This window comes from Xyrauchen texanus, chromosome 14, assembly GCF_025860055.1.
Source record: "Xyrauchen texanus isolate HMW12.3.18 chromosome 14, RBS_HiC_50CHRs, whole genome shotgun sequence".
In the NCBI taxonomy this organism is placed as follows: domain Eukaryota; kingdom Metazoa; phylum Chordata; class Actinopteri; order Cypriniformes; family Catostomidae; genus Xyrauchen; species Xyrauchen texanus.
In genome coordinates this window covers 34,172,057-34,185,473 of record NC_068289.1, presented here as the reverse complement: position 1 = coordinate 34,185,473, position 13,417 = coordinate 34,172,057, and the positions used below count along the sequence as shown (strand labels likewise).

General features: G+C 43.3%; 1 protein-coding gene across 1 annotated transcript in view; it reads right to left on the bottom strand.

Annotated features, from left to right (window-relative positions):
* Positions 1-13,417, bottom strand: part of lrp1bb (low density lipoprotein receptor-related protein 1Bb) — a 491,998-nt gene that overhangs the window by 199,113 nt on the left and 279,468 nt on the right. The window contains exons 15-17 of the mRNA XM_052142560.1: positions 13,067-13,207; positions 10,931-11,056; positions 9,654-9,770 (exon numbers count right to left, since the gene is read on the bottom strand). Of these exons, the coding sequence (XP_051998520.1) occupies positions 9,654-9,770; positions 10,931-11,056; positions 13,067-13,207 (384 nt within the window). The remainder of the gene's footprint in view (positions 1-9,653; positions 9,771-10,930; positions 11,057-13,066; positions 13,208-13,417) is intronic.

Below are 13,417 nucleotides of genomic sequence, written 5' to 3'. Positions count from 1 at the left end.
CGTGGAGTCTGTTGGGAGCCTGCTCAGGGGGCGGTGACCACTCGAGCCCGAGGTGGTCGACGGCCTGTGTGAGGAGGCGCGTTAGTTCCCCTTCGACTCGGCGCGGGTCCTGCTGGATTCCTGGGCCGAGGAGGAGGCGTGTGAGCCTGACCACTCCTCGCTGTCCGAAGCCATGATGGAACAGCTCTTATCCTCCGCTTCTCGTCCGAGATGGCAGCAGAGCAGCCGCCGGCGGCAACTGCGCGTCCCGGTGGGCGGAGAGGGTGAAGGCGATGCTCGAGGGAGGGGCTCCGGCGAGGCAATCGCTTCTACCACTGGTTCCGGCAGCCTTTGAGAGCGGCGCTTTTACTGCGCGGCTGAATGGAAGGCGGCGTGGCGGCTTCGGTCCTGAGCGCTCGAGTCGAGCCCGCAGGGTCGACATCGAAGCTCCTCGCAGAGATCGCATCCGCCTTCAGCGAGGGTGAGCTCTGCATGCCCCAGTCCCAGGCAGAGAGCGCATATGACATGGCGGTCTCCGGTGCTGAGAAGGGCGCGGCATGAGGCGCAAGTGGAGCGAGGCATCTTTAAAAGACGCTCAGTACTCTTTTGTGAAGTTCATATGAACTAGCTTGCTTTAAAAAGGATACGTCGCCGGATGGCGTAGCTCGCAGGACGGCTGAAGGTGGCGAAGACGGCCGGCTTCTTCGAGCACTGTCCACGCTTGCTTGATGCCCCTCGAACGGCGACGCGGCTTCCAGTTCAGAGATGCGAAGAGCTTCGCTGAAGAGATGAAAATCAGGGTTCCAGCCTACGAACTACGCTTATATGCACTCTAGTCACGCCCATTTTGGCGGGCTTTGTTGCAGTGAGCACGCGGACGCCTCTCATTGGATGCCAGTTCGCCCAAGCTCGTCTATAGGCTGCAGCAGTTGCCGCAGAGCAACCTATGAGCTCGCTAGCTAGCCCGCTCAAGGTCTGCAGCTGCCACACTGCGTTGACAATGGATACAAAAATTAAGGATAATTTTTTGGCTTCAATATCTCAGAAAAGATGAATCTTTCCCGTAGCGTAAGCTAGCTTACGCAATACGAGAGAACCTCTCGTAAGAGAACCCTGCACATTTTTTGAAAAATGAAATCTGCACAACTTTATGAAGAAAGCCTTCTTGATCTGTGGCATACCTGTTCGTTAATGAAACAACACACGTTTAGAAATAGTGACAACATATGGAGTGGAGAAAAAACATCTGTCTGACTGTTTGTTTGAGCAATGGAAGACAGGGGATTGTTCAAGAAACCTGTTTGAAAACAGTTTTTGCAATTCCATTTGTAGAATCTGCACACTTTCCCTCACAGTCCCTCTAACAATAAAATGTGTATTTTTTTTGTTCTTAGAACACTTTGTAAATGTCTTGGTTACTGATGTAACGTCAGTTCCCTGATGGAGGGAAAAAGACATTGTGTCAATGTAGTGACACTAGGGCTTCGCTCTTGAGATGGCCCTGCCTCTGGTATTCCCCATCTCTCCTGAGATGGGGAATACGCCAGGGAGGGGCTACTGCCAGGAACATCAGGTCTGAGAACCAAGTCTGGTTGGGCCAATACGGTGCAACCATCAGGACTTGGACCCTGAATTTGCTAAATGTCTATGCAACGAGGCTCACTGGGGGAAACGTATACTTGCGCAGTTAGTGAGGCCAGCTGTCCACCAAGGCATCCGTGCCGAGGGGAGCCTCAGACAAGGAGTACTAAAGGGGGCAATAAAAGGACTCTCATGAGGTGAACAGGTCCATATGTGCCTCCCCTAATCTCTCCCAAATTATCTGGACAGGGTGGGGGTGGAGTCTCCATTCCGTGGATCGTTACCTGTAATGAGAGCACATCCGCTGCATGGTTGAGGACACCCTCAAGAGAGTTGAGTTGCTTGCAGAGACTTCAACGTCTGCTGACTCCAAAGGAGGAGGCGGCCGCCGCCAAACATGCAAAATGCGACCTGGCGGTTTATGTATGCCACGGTCGCTGTGTTGTCCATGTGGACCAAAACGTGCTTGCCCTGAATCAACAACCAAAGCACCTGCAGTGCCAGCGATACTGCCAGCTCTATGTGTCAGTTGATGTGCCATTGCAGGTGGGTCCCTGTCCAGAGTCCCGATACTGCCTGCCCATTGAACACAGCGCACCAGCCCGAATTCAAGGTATCTGTCGTGAACACGACGTACCTCGAGACCTGCTCTAAGGGAACCCCTGCACATAGAAATGCCAGATTTGACCAAGGGCTGAAAGTATGGCAGCACCGTGGCATGATAGTCACTCGCCTGGTGCTGGGGCGCCATGCAAACCTTAGGATTCGAGTCAGTAGCCAGTGCTGAAGCGGTCTCATTTGCATCAACCCGAGGGTGAGTACCGCCTCCAAGGATGTCATATGCCCGAGAAGCCTCTGAATGTTTTTCAATGGCACCACTACCCTCCGTCTGAAGGTTTTCAGGTAGGCCAGCACCCATCATGGTGACCGAGTCCAACTCCATACAGAGAAAAGAGATGCTCTGCACAGGGGAGAGCTTGCTCTTTTCCCAGTTGGGATAAAGCCCCAGTCAGTCAAGGTGCTGAAGCACAAGATCCCTGTGTGAACACAATAGATCTCACGAGTGAGCTAGGATCAGCCAGTTGTTGAGATAATTGAGGATGCGAATGCCCTTCTCCCTTACCAGTGCCAGGGCACCCTCTACGACTTTGGTAAAAATGCATGAAGACTGGGACAGACCGAAAGGTATGTTTGTCCCTCGAAGGCAAACCGAAGAAAGGGTCTTTGTCGAGGAAGGATCGATACGTGAAAATATCCGTCCTTCATGTCGATGGACGCAAACCAATCCTAATGTCGTACTGACGCCAGGATGTGCTTCTGTGTAAACATCTTGAACAGAAGCCTGTGTAAAGCTTTGTTCAATGCAAGCAGATCCAGAACAAGGCACCCCCCCACCCCTGGACACTGCACCTGGGTGGCCGTCTGGCGAACTGGATTGCATAGCTGAGACGGATCATCCTGATGAACCATCGCAAACGGTTGGAAAGTGTGTACCAGGCTCCTAGCCTCTATGCTAATGGCACCAGGGGAAAAATTGGTTTAATCATGCCTAGGGTGGGTGGTTTCCTGTTTGCCTGATTTCTTCTCGTTGATTGGAAATACTTTCAGCGCCTGGCTGTTGTGAGCGCAAGGGCTGAGCATAGAAGAATGACACAGGGAATTGACATATTGTGTGCTGGGGCCCAGAAAGCACTCGTTGATGTTGTGAGGGTACTCACCTCGTGCTGGCCAAGGGGTGGGAGTGGGCCCTGTACGTTATCCTGGGTCAGGCTAGTCAAAATCAATAGCTTAATACCTGGGTCGCCTGTCTCAGGGCCGCTTCGAAGCATAGCCGGCTGAAGGGCATGGGAAGACCTTCTCAGAATTCGGCCCTGGCGAGAGGTAGACAGGGTGAAGGACTTCGGAGGCCTGTAGGCGGCCGAGTTGCGCCGTGGCAAGATGTGTTTGATGGCCTTCGTTTGTTTCTTTACTGTCGAGAACTGATGGGTAAAGTCCTTGACGGTTTTGACAAAAAGAGCCCCCCTTGGGAGATTGGTGCATCGAGAAAGCGGACCTTCTCGGCATCATGCATCTCTGCAAGGTTGAGCCACACGTGTTGCTCTTGGATAACCAAGGTGGACATCGTCCGGCTCAGGGTGAGGTCGGTCACGATACGCAGTTCCTGCATGAGCCCTGCTCAGTCCTACCCTTGTGCAGATCTTTAAGTGTCTTGGCCTGGTGGACCTGCAGAATAGCCATAGCGTGCAGGGCGGAGGCAGCCTGACCCGCGGCATTGTAAGCATTCGCAACTAATGACGAAAACATACACACCTTAGAAGGGAGCTTTGGTTGGTTCCTCCAGGTGGCTGAGCCCTGCGGGCATAAATGCACCGCCACAGCACACTCTACATTTACATTTACATTTATGCATTTGGCAAATGCTTTTATCCAAAGCGACTTACAGTGCACTAATTACAGGGACAATACCCCCAGAGCAACCAGGAGTTAAGTGCCTTGCTCAAGGACACAATGGTGGTGGCTGTGGGGATCGAACCAGGGACCTTCTGATTAACAGTTATGTGCTTTAGCCCACTATGCCACCGTCACTCCACCAGCTCTACCAGGGGAAGCTCAACATATCCCTTAACAAGGGTAGTCAGGGTGGACGAGCCTGCAAAGCGTGTACGGGCAGAGAAAGGTGCCTTCCATGACTTCCTGAGATCCTCTTGCACTTCCGGGAAGAAGGGCTACGGGGTGGGGCATAGCCATGAGTCACTCTCCAAGCCCAGAAACCAATCATCCAGGTGCGAATGCTCAGAGCAGGGCAGGGCGGAGGGTTCCACTCAAGCCAGATATTCTCAGCCACCCGGGCAAGCACGGCTGCCAACTCAGCGTCCACCTCACCCCGAGTTCTACAGCCTGAGAGCGGGAGCTCAGAAGAATGGGAGCTCAGAAGCAGAAGAATGGGAGCTCATCATAGCGAGCCCCGAACAAGACATTAAATCTGCCCTGAGGCAAACCGCCTTCATCGCTCGTGAACTCTACAGGGCAGAACAAGCCTGCTGGAGGATGTGAGGACCGTGGGGACTGAGCCAGAGGAAACACTCCCACATTCACATCCAGATCACCCACGATGCTCGCTGACCGAGCCGCCTGAGTTTCAACCCAGGACGGACCGGGTTGGGAAGCAGCTGCGGTGGCTCTCTGCTTCACGAAGAAGGAAGACAGCCATGACCGCATCGTTATCATGGGCATGTTCTCACAGTGAGAACATGACCCCTCCATAAAAGCTGCCTCGGCATGCTGGTGACCAAGCACTCAAGACAGATTTCATGGCCATCCCGTGGGGAGACATAACGGTCACACCCAGTAGCACAAAGGAGAAAGGACATCGTTAAAAAGATGCCAATCGTTTGTGTGAGCTCATTTAGAGAAAATATACTCTTTTGAATATACTCTGTTTTTTACACCTGTCGACTCAGCCGCCAAAGCGCCCAGGGGAAGCACAACACTCGATCATGCGAGGGTGGCCACTGATAATTGCCGTAATTCCAGCAGCAAATAGCGAGGTGACGGGATGAACACACATGTGCACAAGTCTGAATGAGGGGTGCACGCCATCTGCTTTTAATACCCGTATGTCCGGGGCAGAGAGCGGCATGCAAATTCCATTTGCTAATTTTCATTGGCCTTTTCTGAATAAAGCAATTGTTATTGGGGCTCTGAAGAGTGAACCCCTAGTGTCACTACATCGACACAACATCGAGTGAGTGACAGACAGGGAATGAGCATTTTTAAGTACTTCAAAAATCAAACATTCATTAAATGACATCCATATCATAGTAATTTTGTTTAAACAGATACTAAATTAAACAATTTTTAAATCGATGCATATGTGTGCAGGCATCATTCACTGCTTGTAGATGTTATTCTGCTACTCTAGGTGATATCTCCAAAACATGTACAGCAATAAACTGAGCAGGTGAGATTTTAGAAATAACAAATCCCAAGTGCTTCCCTGAGAAAATTAGTTTGAGAAAACTGCACCCCGTCCCCCACCCCCAAACACATTCTTACACACACAATCAAGATTACAGTCGAGGCAAAAGAAAAAAAAAATATATTTCTGCATTTAAACCCAGAATGTGTAGCTGTCATTGTTGACAGCAGTAAATCCCACAACTAAATTTCACAACAGAATGTTCCAGTCCCTTGACTTTGGCAATTACTATTTTCAGAGATCCAGTTTTCACAATAGATCAGGTTGAACTACGAACAGAGGAATGGCAGGGCAATAACTCTGGCCATTGAAATATTTTTTGAAGGGGAAAAAAAAAACACTTTATTACGTATGTGTGATAGACAGCACCAGTTCAAGTTCAAATATCTTACATTATAATACATTTCTGTCTGGAAATGTTCCAAGGTTGCCAGTGTTGAGAATCTTATTTATGAAAATATAATCAGAAATCCATAAAATCAAAATGTTTTAAAGTCTTTACTACACAACTAATAAAATTTCCCATTTATTAAATTCTGCCTGGAAAAAACTTGTTATTACCTAATAATATAACCTATAACCTGTGTTAAGAGCCTTGTACAAGGGCACAATTGGGATAGTTGATGGTTTGTTCCTTGCAGCATTCAAACCAGCAACCTTCCACTTAATAGCCTTGAGCTTTAGTCATGACTCTACACCATCTAAACTGTGGTAACTATTTGTTATTATTTTGGTGGAAATGTGGCTTATCATTATAATTTTTTTAATAAGAGTTTGCACCACAGCAATGCGCAAGATGCACACAAAGCATTGTAAAATAAATAAATAATACTACTAGTAAATCTAGAAAAAGCCTTGAGACTACTGAGAAAACGGTAAATAGCATACAGAATGCTACGAGACATTACGCTTCAGGTGTGTTGTGTGCAGAGTAGTCATGGGAAGCAGAGTAGCTCCATGCCTTTCAGCCCAGCTTGATTACGATTAAGTGAAGTCAGGCGTGAACTCTAATTACTGCATACACTCTGAGTGTTTGTGCAAGAGTGTACTGAAGCAGCCTAAGACACAGCAGAGGTAACTGGAACAATGGCACTTGGAGCAATTTGCAGCATTTGGTGACAGAACCGCAGAAAGGGTCCTCGTTACTGCATTGCATGATACACAAATGGCAGCACAGGCAGAGTTTCACTTTTGTGCTTGCATTTTCTTTTGTGATTTCACAGGAACAGAGAGTGGTCCGCTGATGTGCAATACAGAAATGGAATGTGCATCTGAGAGCAGTATGGAAGAGAAAACTGAAATACTAGTCCCACTACTGTCACCAAATGAAAATAAAAATGAAAAAAATAACAACGGTTGATTGTTATTCTTGGTTAATGGTTAATCTTGGTAAATTATAATTCAAACTTTTCTGCTTCAGTTGTTGTGGTGTTGATTCACATTGTTTCTAGATTATTGTGCAGAGCGATCAGATGCATTTTAAATAATTGCAAAAAGCTTCATTGGCCAAAAAAAGGATCTTTATCACAAAAACCCACAAACAAAAATGTCACTGTTTTTAGTCCATGGCACAAAATGGCCAGCTAACATAATTTCACTAATCATATCAGCAGCACCTGGGGAAGTGTGAATGAGTTCAGGTGAAATCACTATCATTCTGATTGGATTACAAGAGCAGACTGATTGTTATAAAAGGAGGGAAGAAGTGCTTCCAATCATTGTGTTCTTGTTAGCAATGATACCTCTAAAGGAAGACATGCAGCCATCATCGCTTTGCATCAAAATGGCCTCACATGCAAGGAAATTGCTGCAAAGAATATTGCACCTGAAAGAATAATTTACTGGATCATCAAGAACTTCAAGGAGAGAAGTTCAGCTGCAGTGAAGAAGGCTTCAGGATGTCCCAGAGTGTACAGCAAGCACCTGGACCAGCTACAGAATGTGTCACCACCAGTGAAGAGCTTGCACAATATTGGCAGCAGTTTGGTGTGAGTGCATCTGCACGCACAGTGAGGTGAAGACTTTTGGACAATGGAATGTGTCAAGAAGGACAGCAAAGAAGCCACTTCTCTCCAAGAAAAACATCAAGGACAGACTGAAATTCTGCAGGAAGTACAAGGATTGGACAGCAAAAGACAGGTGCAAAGTTATATTCTCTGATGAAGCCCTCTTCTGACTGTTTGGGACATCTGTAAAATCGATAGTCTGGAGAAGAAAAGGTGAACATTACCATGAGTCCTGTGTCATGCCAACAGTGAAGCATCTTGAGACATCCATGTGTAGGGTTGCTTTTCATCCAAGGGAGTGGGCTCTCTCACAATTCTGCCCAAAAACACTGCCATGAATAAAGAATTGTATCAAAACATCCTGCAAGAGCAACTTCTCCCAACAATCCAGGAGCAATTTGGTGATGATCCGTGCATTTTCCAGCATGATGGAGCACCATGTCACAAGGCAAGTGTGATAATGAAGTGGCTCGGAGATCATTACATTGAACTTTTGGATCAATGGCCAGGCAACTCCCCGGATCTTAATCCCATAGAAAACCTGTGGTCAGTCCTCAAAAGGCGAGTGAACAAGCAGAAGCCCACAAATTGTGATCAACTCCGAGAACTAATAAGGCAAGAATGGATCGCCATCAGTCAGGATTTGGCCCAGAAGCTGATATCCATCATGCCAGAGCGAACTGCAGAGATATTGACTCACAAACATATTAAATGCTTATCATTGTTTTCCATTATACCATAGAAATGAGAAAAAAATAATCTACAAATACTGAAGCAGCAAACTTTGCAAAACACAAAATGTATGTCACTGCCAATACTTTTAGCCAAGGCTACTAACACATTTTTTTTAATTGAAAGTAAAAATTGACCCGGAGTTAATGTGTTATGGTTCATGAACTAAAAATTCTAAATATTTTTAACAGCATTTATTAATGTTCGGTAATGGTAATTTATGAAAAGTTGTTATGTTAGTTCACAATACATTAATTAATGCTGTTCAAAATATTTTTAATTTTAGTTCATGAACCATAACACATTAACTCAAGGTCAACAAATGGTCAACAAATTCAACCTTTTTGTAAAAAGTTCCTAAAATGTATCCGTAACTGTCATTACACTATTGCATTTAGTTAAAGCATTCAAATGTATTCATTGCCTCCTTTCAGGAAGACATGTCATACAGACAGTTTTTGACGAGATTGCATATGTAAGCACAGCCCCTTCAGAGATACTGTCTGCCATTCATTCCCAGCATTAACATTCTGTTTTGAATAGTCAATTCACTGTGGGAGTTCACAGTGGTAACGTTTCTTAACCATTTCCTTTCAACGGCCTGTGTCATTTCCTTTAGTCATCTTGCAGGGTCTTGGATGTGGTTGAGGTGAGCTTTTATCATCAGAGAATATCTGATTTGTATTACCATTGCACTCTTAAAAGCGTCTGCATCCATGTGTAATATCCATTTTCTTTTTGTTTCGACAAGGACATATTCAAAGAATGTGCTCAGTTAGCATGTCAAGAACATGGACATGTAGTTGTACCGACAACTACAGAATAATCAGAATATAGATTGGGCTGCAGAGATATGTCTTTTTCACTGAAATGCAGCCGATGCTGAAGCAAGTGCTTCGCTGAAGGGATTTGCGAATCTTTCTCAGAACCTGCCCATATTTCCACTGACTTAATAGCAAAAATTATGTTGTTGCTGACATAATGCTAATATGCAACATGTCCACAAAGAAAACAGCCATATTACTGACTTTGTTTACAAATATTGCTGCCATTTTTGTAGCTTTTTACCTGCAATTGTTACATTAATGATATTATGCTACTTGATATAACCCTTACAAATAATTGTATTATGTAATTTGCTTGGTTGTGACTTGTGTTCAAAATTCATTGTAAATTCATTGCACTATTTTCTTTTCTAATTTATTGTAACAGGGCCCTATTTCGCACCTAAAACTGCTCCAGGACTGTGTTAGTGAAAAAGGGATAAAAGACACCACAAACCTCTGATCTAAGTTCATGATAACAGTGCTGAGTCATTCACTGGTTATACCATATTAAACTTTGACAATGAACCATTGAGCAGGACAGTGACTCACCACAGGATGTGGACTCATCAGACATGTCTCCACAATCATCATCTTGATCACAGTGCCATGCCTCAGGCACACAGCGACCATTACCACAGGTGAACTCACCTGCCTGACATGGCTGGGCTAAAGATAAAAAGATAGAGGGAAAATTATAATCTATATGTATTGAACTTGCAGTTATTAAACAGCAATGACCACTAGGAATGGGAATTGCAGGTTATATACACTCACTGAGAACTTTATTAGGAACACCTAATAAAATTGATTGATTTCGACCGTGGCATGATTGTTGGTTCCAGACATGCTGGTTTGAGTATTTTGGTAACTGCTGACATCCTGGGATTTTCAAGAACAACAGTCTCTAGAGTTTCCTCGGAAAGGTGAATAAACAAAAATAAACAGAAAGTGGCAATTCTGTGGATGGAAACACCTTGTTGATGAGAGAGGTCAATTGAGAATGGCCAGACTGGTTTGAGCTGACAGAAAGGCTACTGTAACGCATATTACTACTCTGTACAATTGTAGTGAGCAGAATAGCATCTCAGTATGCACACCGTGCTGAACCTTGAGGCGGATGGGCTACAACAAAAAGACCAAGTTGGGCACTTTATTAGGACCATAGTGGTCCTAATAAAGTGCTAATTGTGTGTATAACAATGATATATTCTGATACCACTTAAAAATTAATATGAACAATTATTTAAGCAATTTTGAGGAAGAAAAAGAAAAAACAGACAATGTTAGAAAACAAGAGACTACTTATAGCCAATTCAACTACTTTGAATCATCTTAAACCATCAAATATTAATCACATTACCATCTGCTGTCAATTTCAGCTCCTCACAATTCAGTATATTGACTTGTGTTTCACATCACTTTGCTCAAACTGCTTCTGCTAAGTCAACAAAGGCCTGAGAAGTCTGTGTCTGGAGGGTCAGCTTTATCAGAGGGATGTCAGACTGTTGACAGCATTTATCACATCTCTTTTTCCGTTCCATTGATCTTACACCACTTAAACTAGTGAAAGAGTGTTACCACTGGAAACAGGCCAGGTGTAACTCCAATACGTAAAAAAGGTGATGGGGATAAGTTCACGAACACATTTACATACAGAATAACATTGATTAGCATGCTCTCATAAGAAGTGTGTTAATGCCTGTTGCCTTATTACCTTGCTGAATACTATAGAGAAGGTACAGAGGTGGACACCTGCACACCACACAAATATCAGCATTAAACTGGACTCTGTTTAATATACTGTATATGAGGGAGTAGATAACTACCTGAGCATGTTTTATTAGCCTCGTCCTCATTATCTCCACAGTCATTGGTTCCATCACAAAGCCACCTCTTAGGTATGCAACGGTTATTGGGGCACTTGAACTGATCAACCAGGCAACTGTGGTTAGCTGAAAAGAAGCAAAAAAATACAGCGCATGTCAAAAAAGGAAATGAGCATATATTATATCTAAGAATGAAACAAATCTTTGCGAGCCTGTTTTGTTTTGTTGTTTTTTATGTTTTGTTGTATTGCTGACAGCCGGTTCTACATATAAGTGGGTTCATATGCATAATACTCTACTTTTGTTTTGACACAGCACATTTCAGCTTGCTTTTCATCTATTCTCCTGAGCTAGCTTCACATTTATCTCAAAAGTATGTGTTTGCCCTCAAGCGTTTGAGTTTATTTAAAGTAGTGGCTGTGTTTCCCTCAACTATTTGCTCTATTACTCATAGCCCAAGATACCCCAACAGACAATGTGTAACAGATGAAATGGAAAACCGGTTTCAAGTGGAATTAGGCAGTAAAGTTCCAGGCGTATTAAACTATAGGACATCCCAGCAGAGCAGAAAATTGATTTTGCAATTCTGATAATTCTGGCAGAACATCACATTAAAGTATTTATCCTAGTGAAAAATGACTTGGCCCCAAATGGTTTAACATGTTATTTATCTTATCGATTAGCTCATGAGCTGATTGTGCAGTGGGATGCAGTTTTGGGAGAACATTGTAATACTGCTTTGTATGCCCTTTTTTATATATTGCTGTCTTTTTGTTTAATTGATATCAATTAGTAAATTCTGAATTATCAACAGATTTTTTTGCAAGCTGACAGCTAAAATACTTTCAATAAAATTTTAACTTTGAAATAAAAGTTGAAAACAATTAAAAGCTTTGATGCTGAATGAATAGGAAATATTTAGGATTTAGCACTACTGCTAATCAAGTTAGCACATATATTACATTGGCCATGTTAACTCTTTTGGACAAAAGGTCTGTTGCCCTTTGAAATACTTCTAAATGATACTGGGATAACATGGAACATTAGGATTTGCACAATCTTAAAACGCCATGCCAGCTAATGCTGTAATTATTTCCAATGCTGTCAAAATGTTTTATTTATATTATTTATTTATTTCAGAGTGACTATTATGTAAATAGCACGTGCCACACAGTGTGGCTATTTTAAACCCAAAATTCTAGTGGAAAGACAAAAGTTTACGAAAAACTGCCACAACAGTATCACTCTGGTGATGCGGGGTGTTAAAACAGTGTGGACACTGTATGTTTTTGCATGCAAGTGACCCAATTTCGATTCCACCTTTTGTCACTTTTTTTTCTGCCCATCCTGTTCCTACTTTTGTAAAAATCTCAGGAAACCAAATTAAACATGGTTTTACAATAGTAATATTGTAGTAATCATGACTGCTGTAACATGGTTGATTTTGTGGTTACCAAGTTTTGACCAAAGTATTTGCACCTGGGTCCAAATAGCATTGGCCTGCTATTTACACTTGGTGTAAATAGCAACTATTGTTATTTGCACTTAATGTAAATTTTAATTTATGCATTTGGCAGATGCGCTTATCCAAATTGACTTACAGTGCATTCAAATGTATACAATTTTGATCAGTTTGTGTGTATCCCGGAAATCAACCCATGACCCTGGCATTGACTGACCATTCTCTTCCAATTGAGCTACAGAAACCAATAAAATTTCTGTAGATAAAGTAGTAAATAAATAAAACAATTAGCTTCTGTCTTTCAACGTTTCACTCAAATTACTATGCTGATAATATAATTTTGAATTATAAAATCGTGTTGAATAAGAATAATGCTAAATATACACTATATGATTTTTACTAGTGGTCTCGGACATTTGGAATCCACATCATACATAATATACATTGTATAACATATAAATATAAATGTGTATACTATATTTCATTTTATATATAAAATGAAATCACAATACAACACAAAAAAGAGGACATTCTGTATTGATTTATACATCACAGGCATGAATGATTTTACACCATGTGCACGCTAAATGACACAGCTTGAACCCACGTGTGTTTGATGGTTCAGTAAAGCAGACACAACAGGGATTATAAGTCCCCGTCAGGGAGGTACATACAGCATATGTGAGGCTCCTCATCACTGCCATCTAAACAGTCATCATCTCCATCACAAATCCAATTGGCTCGTACACAGCGCCAGTTCCTGCACTGAAACTCATCTTCTCTGCACCGCTGGGGCTCCTCTTGACCTGCAGAGTCTACACAAAGAGAGAAAAAAATGCACTGAATTGTGTACTTCAGTGAGAAAAATAGAGTAAATCACAGTGTTGGAGGTTATGTGTGTTACACAATTTGATTATTTTTTCAAAAGCATACTTTGACTTGTGGTATACACTCTGGTCCACATTCAGTCTTATTCTGGCCAAGAACCACCAACTAAGATACTGTCTGACAAACTTGTAAAGCAA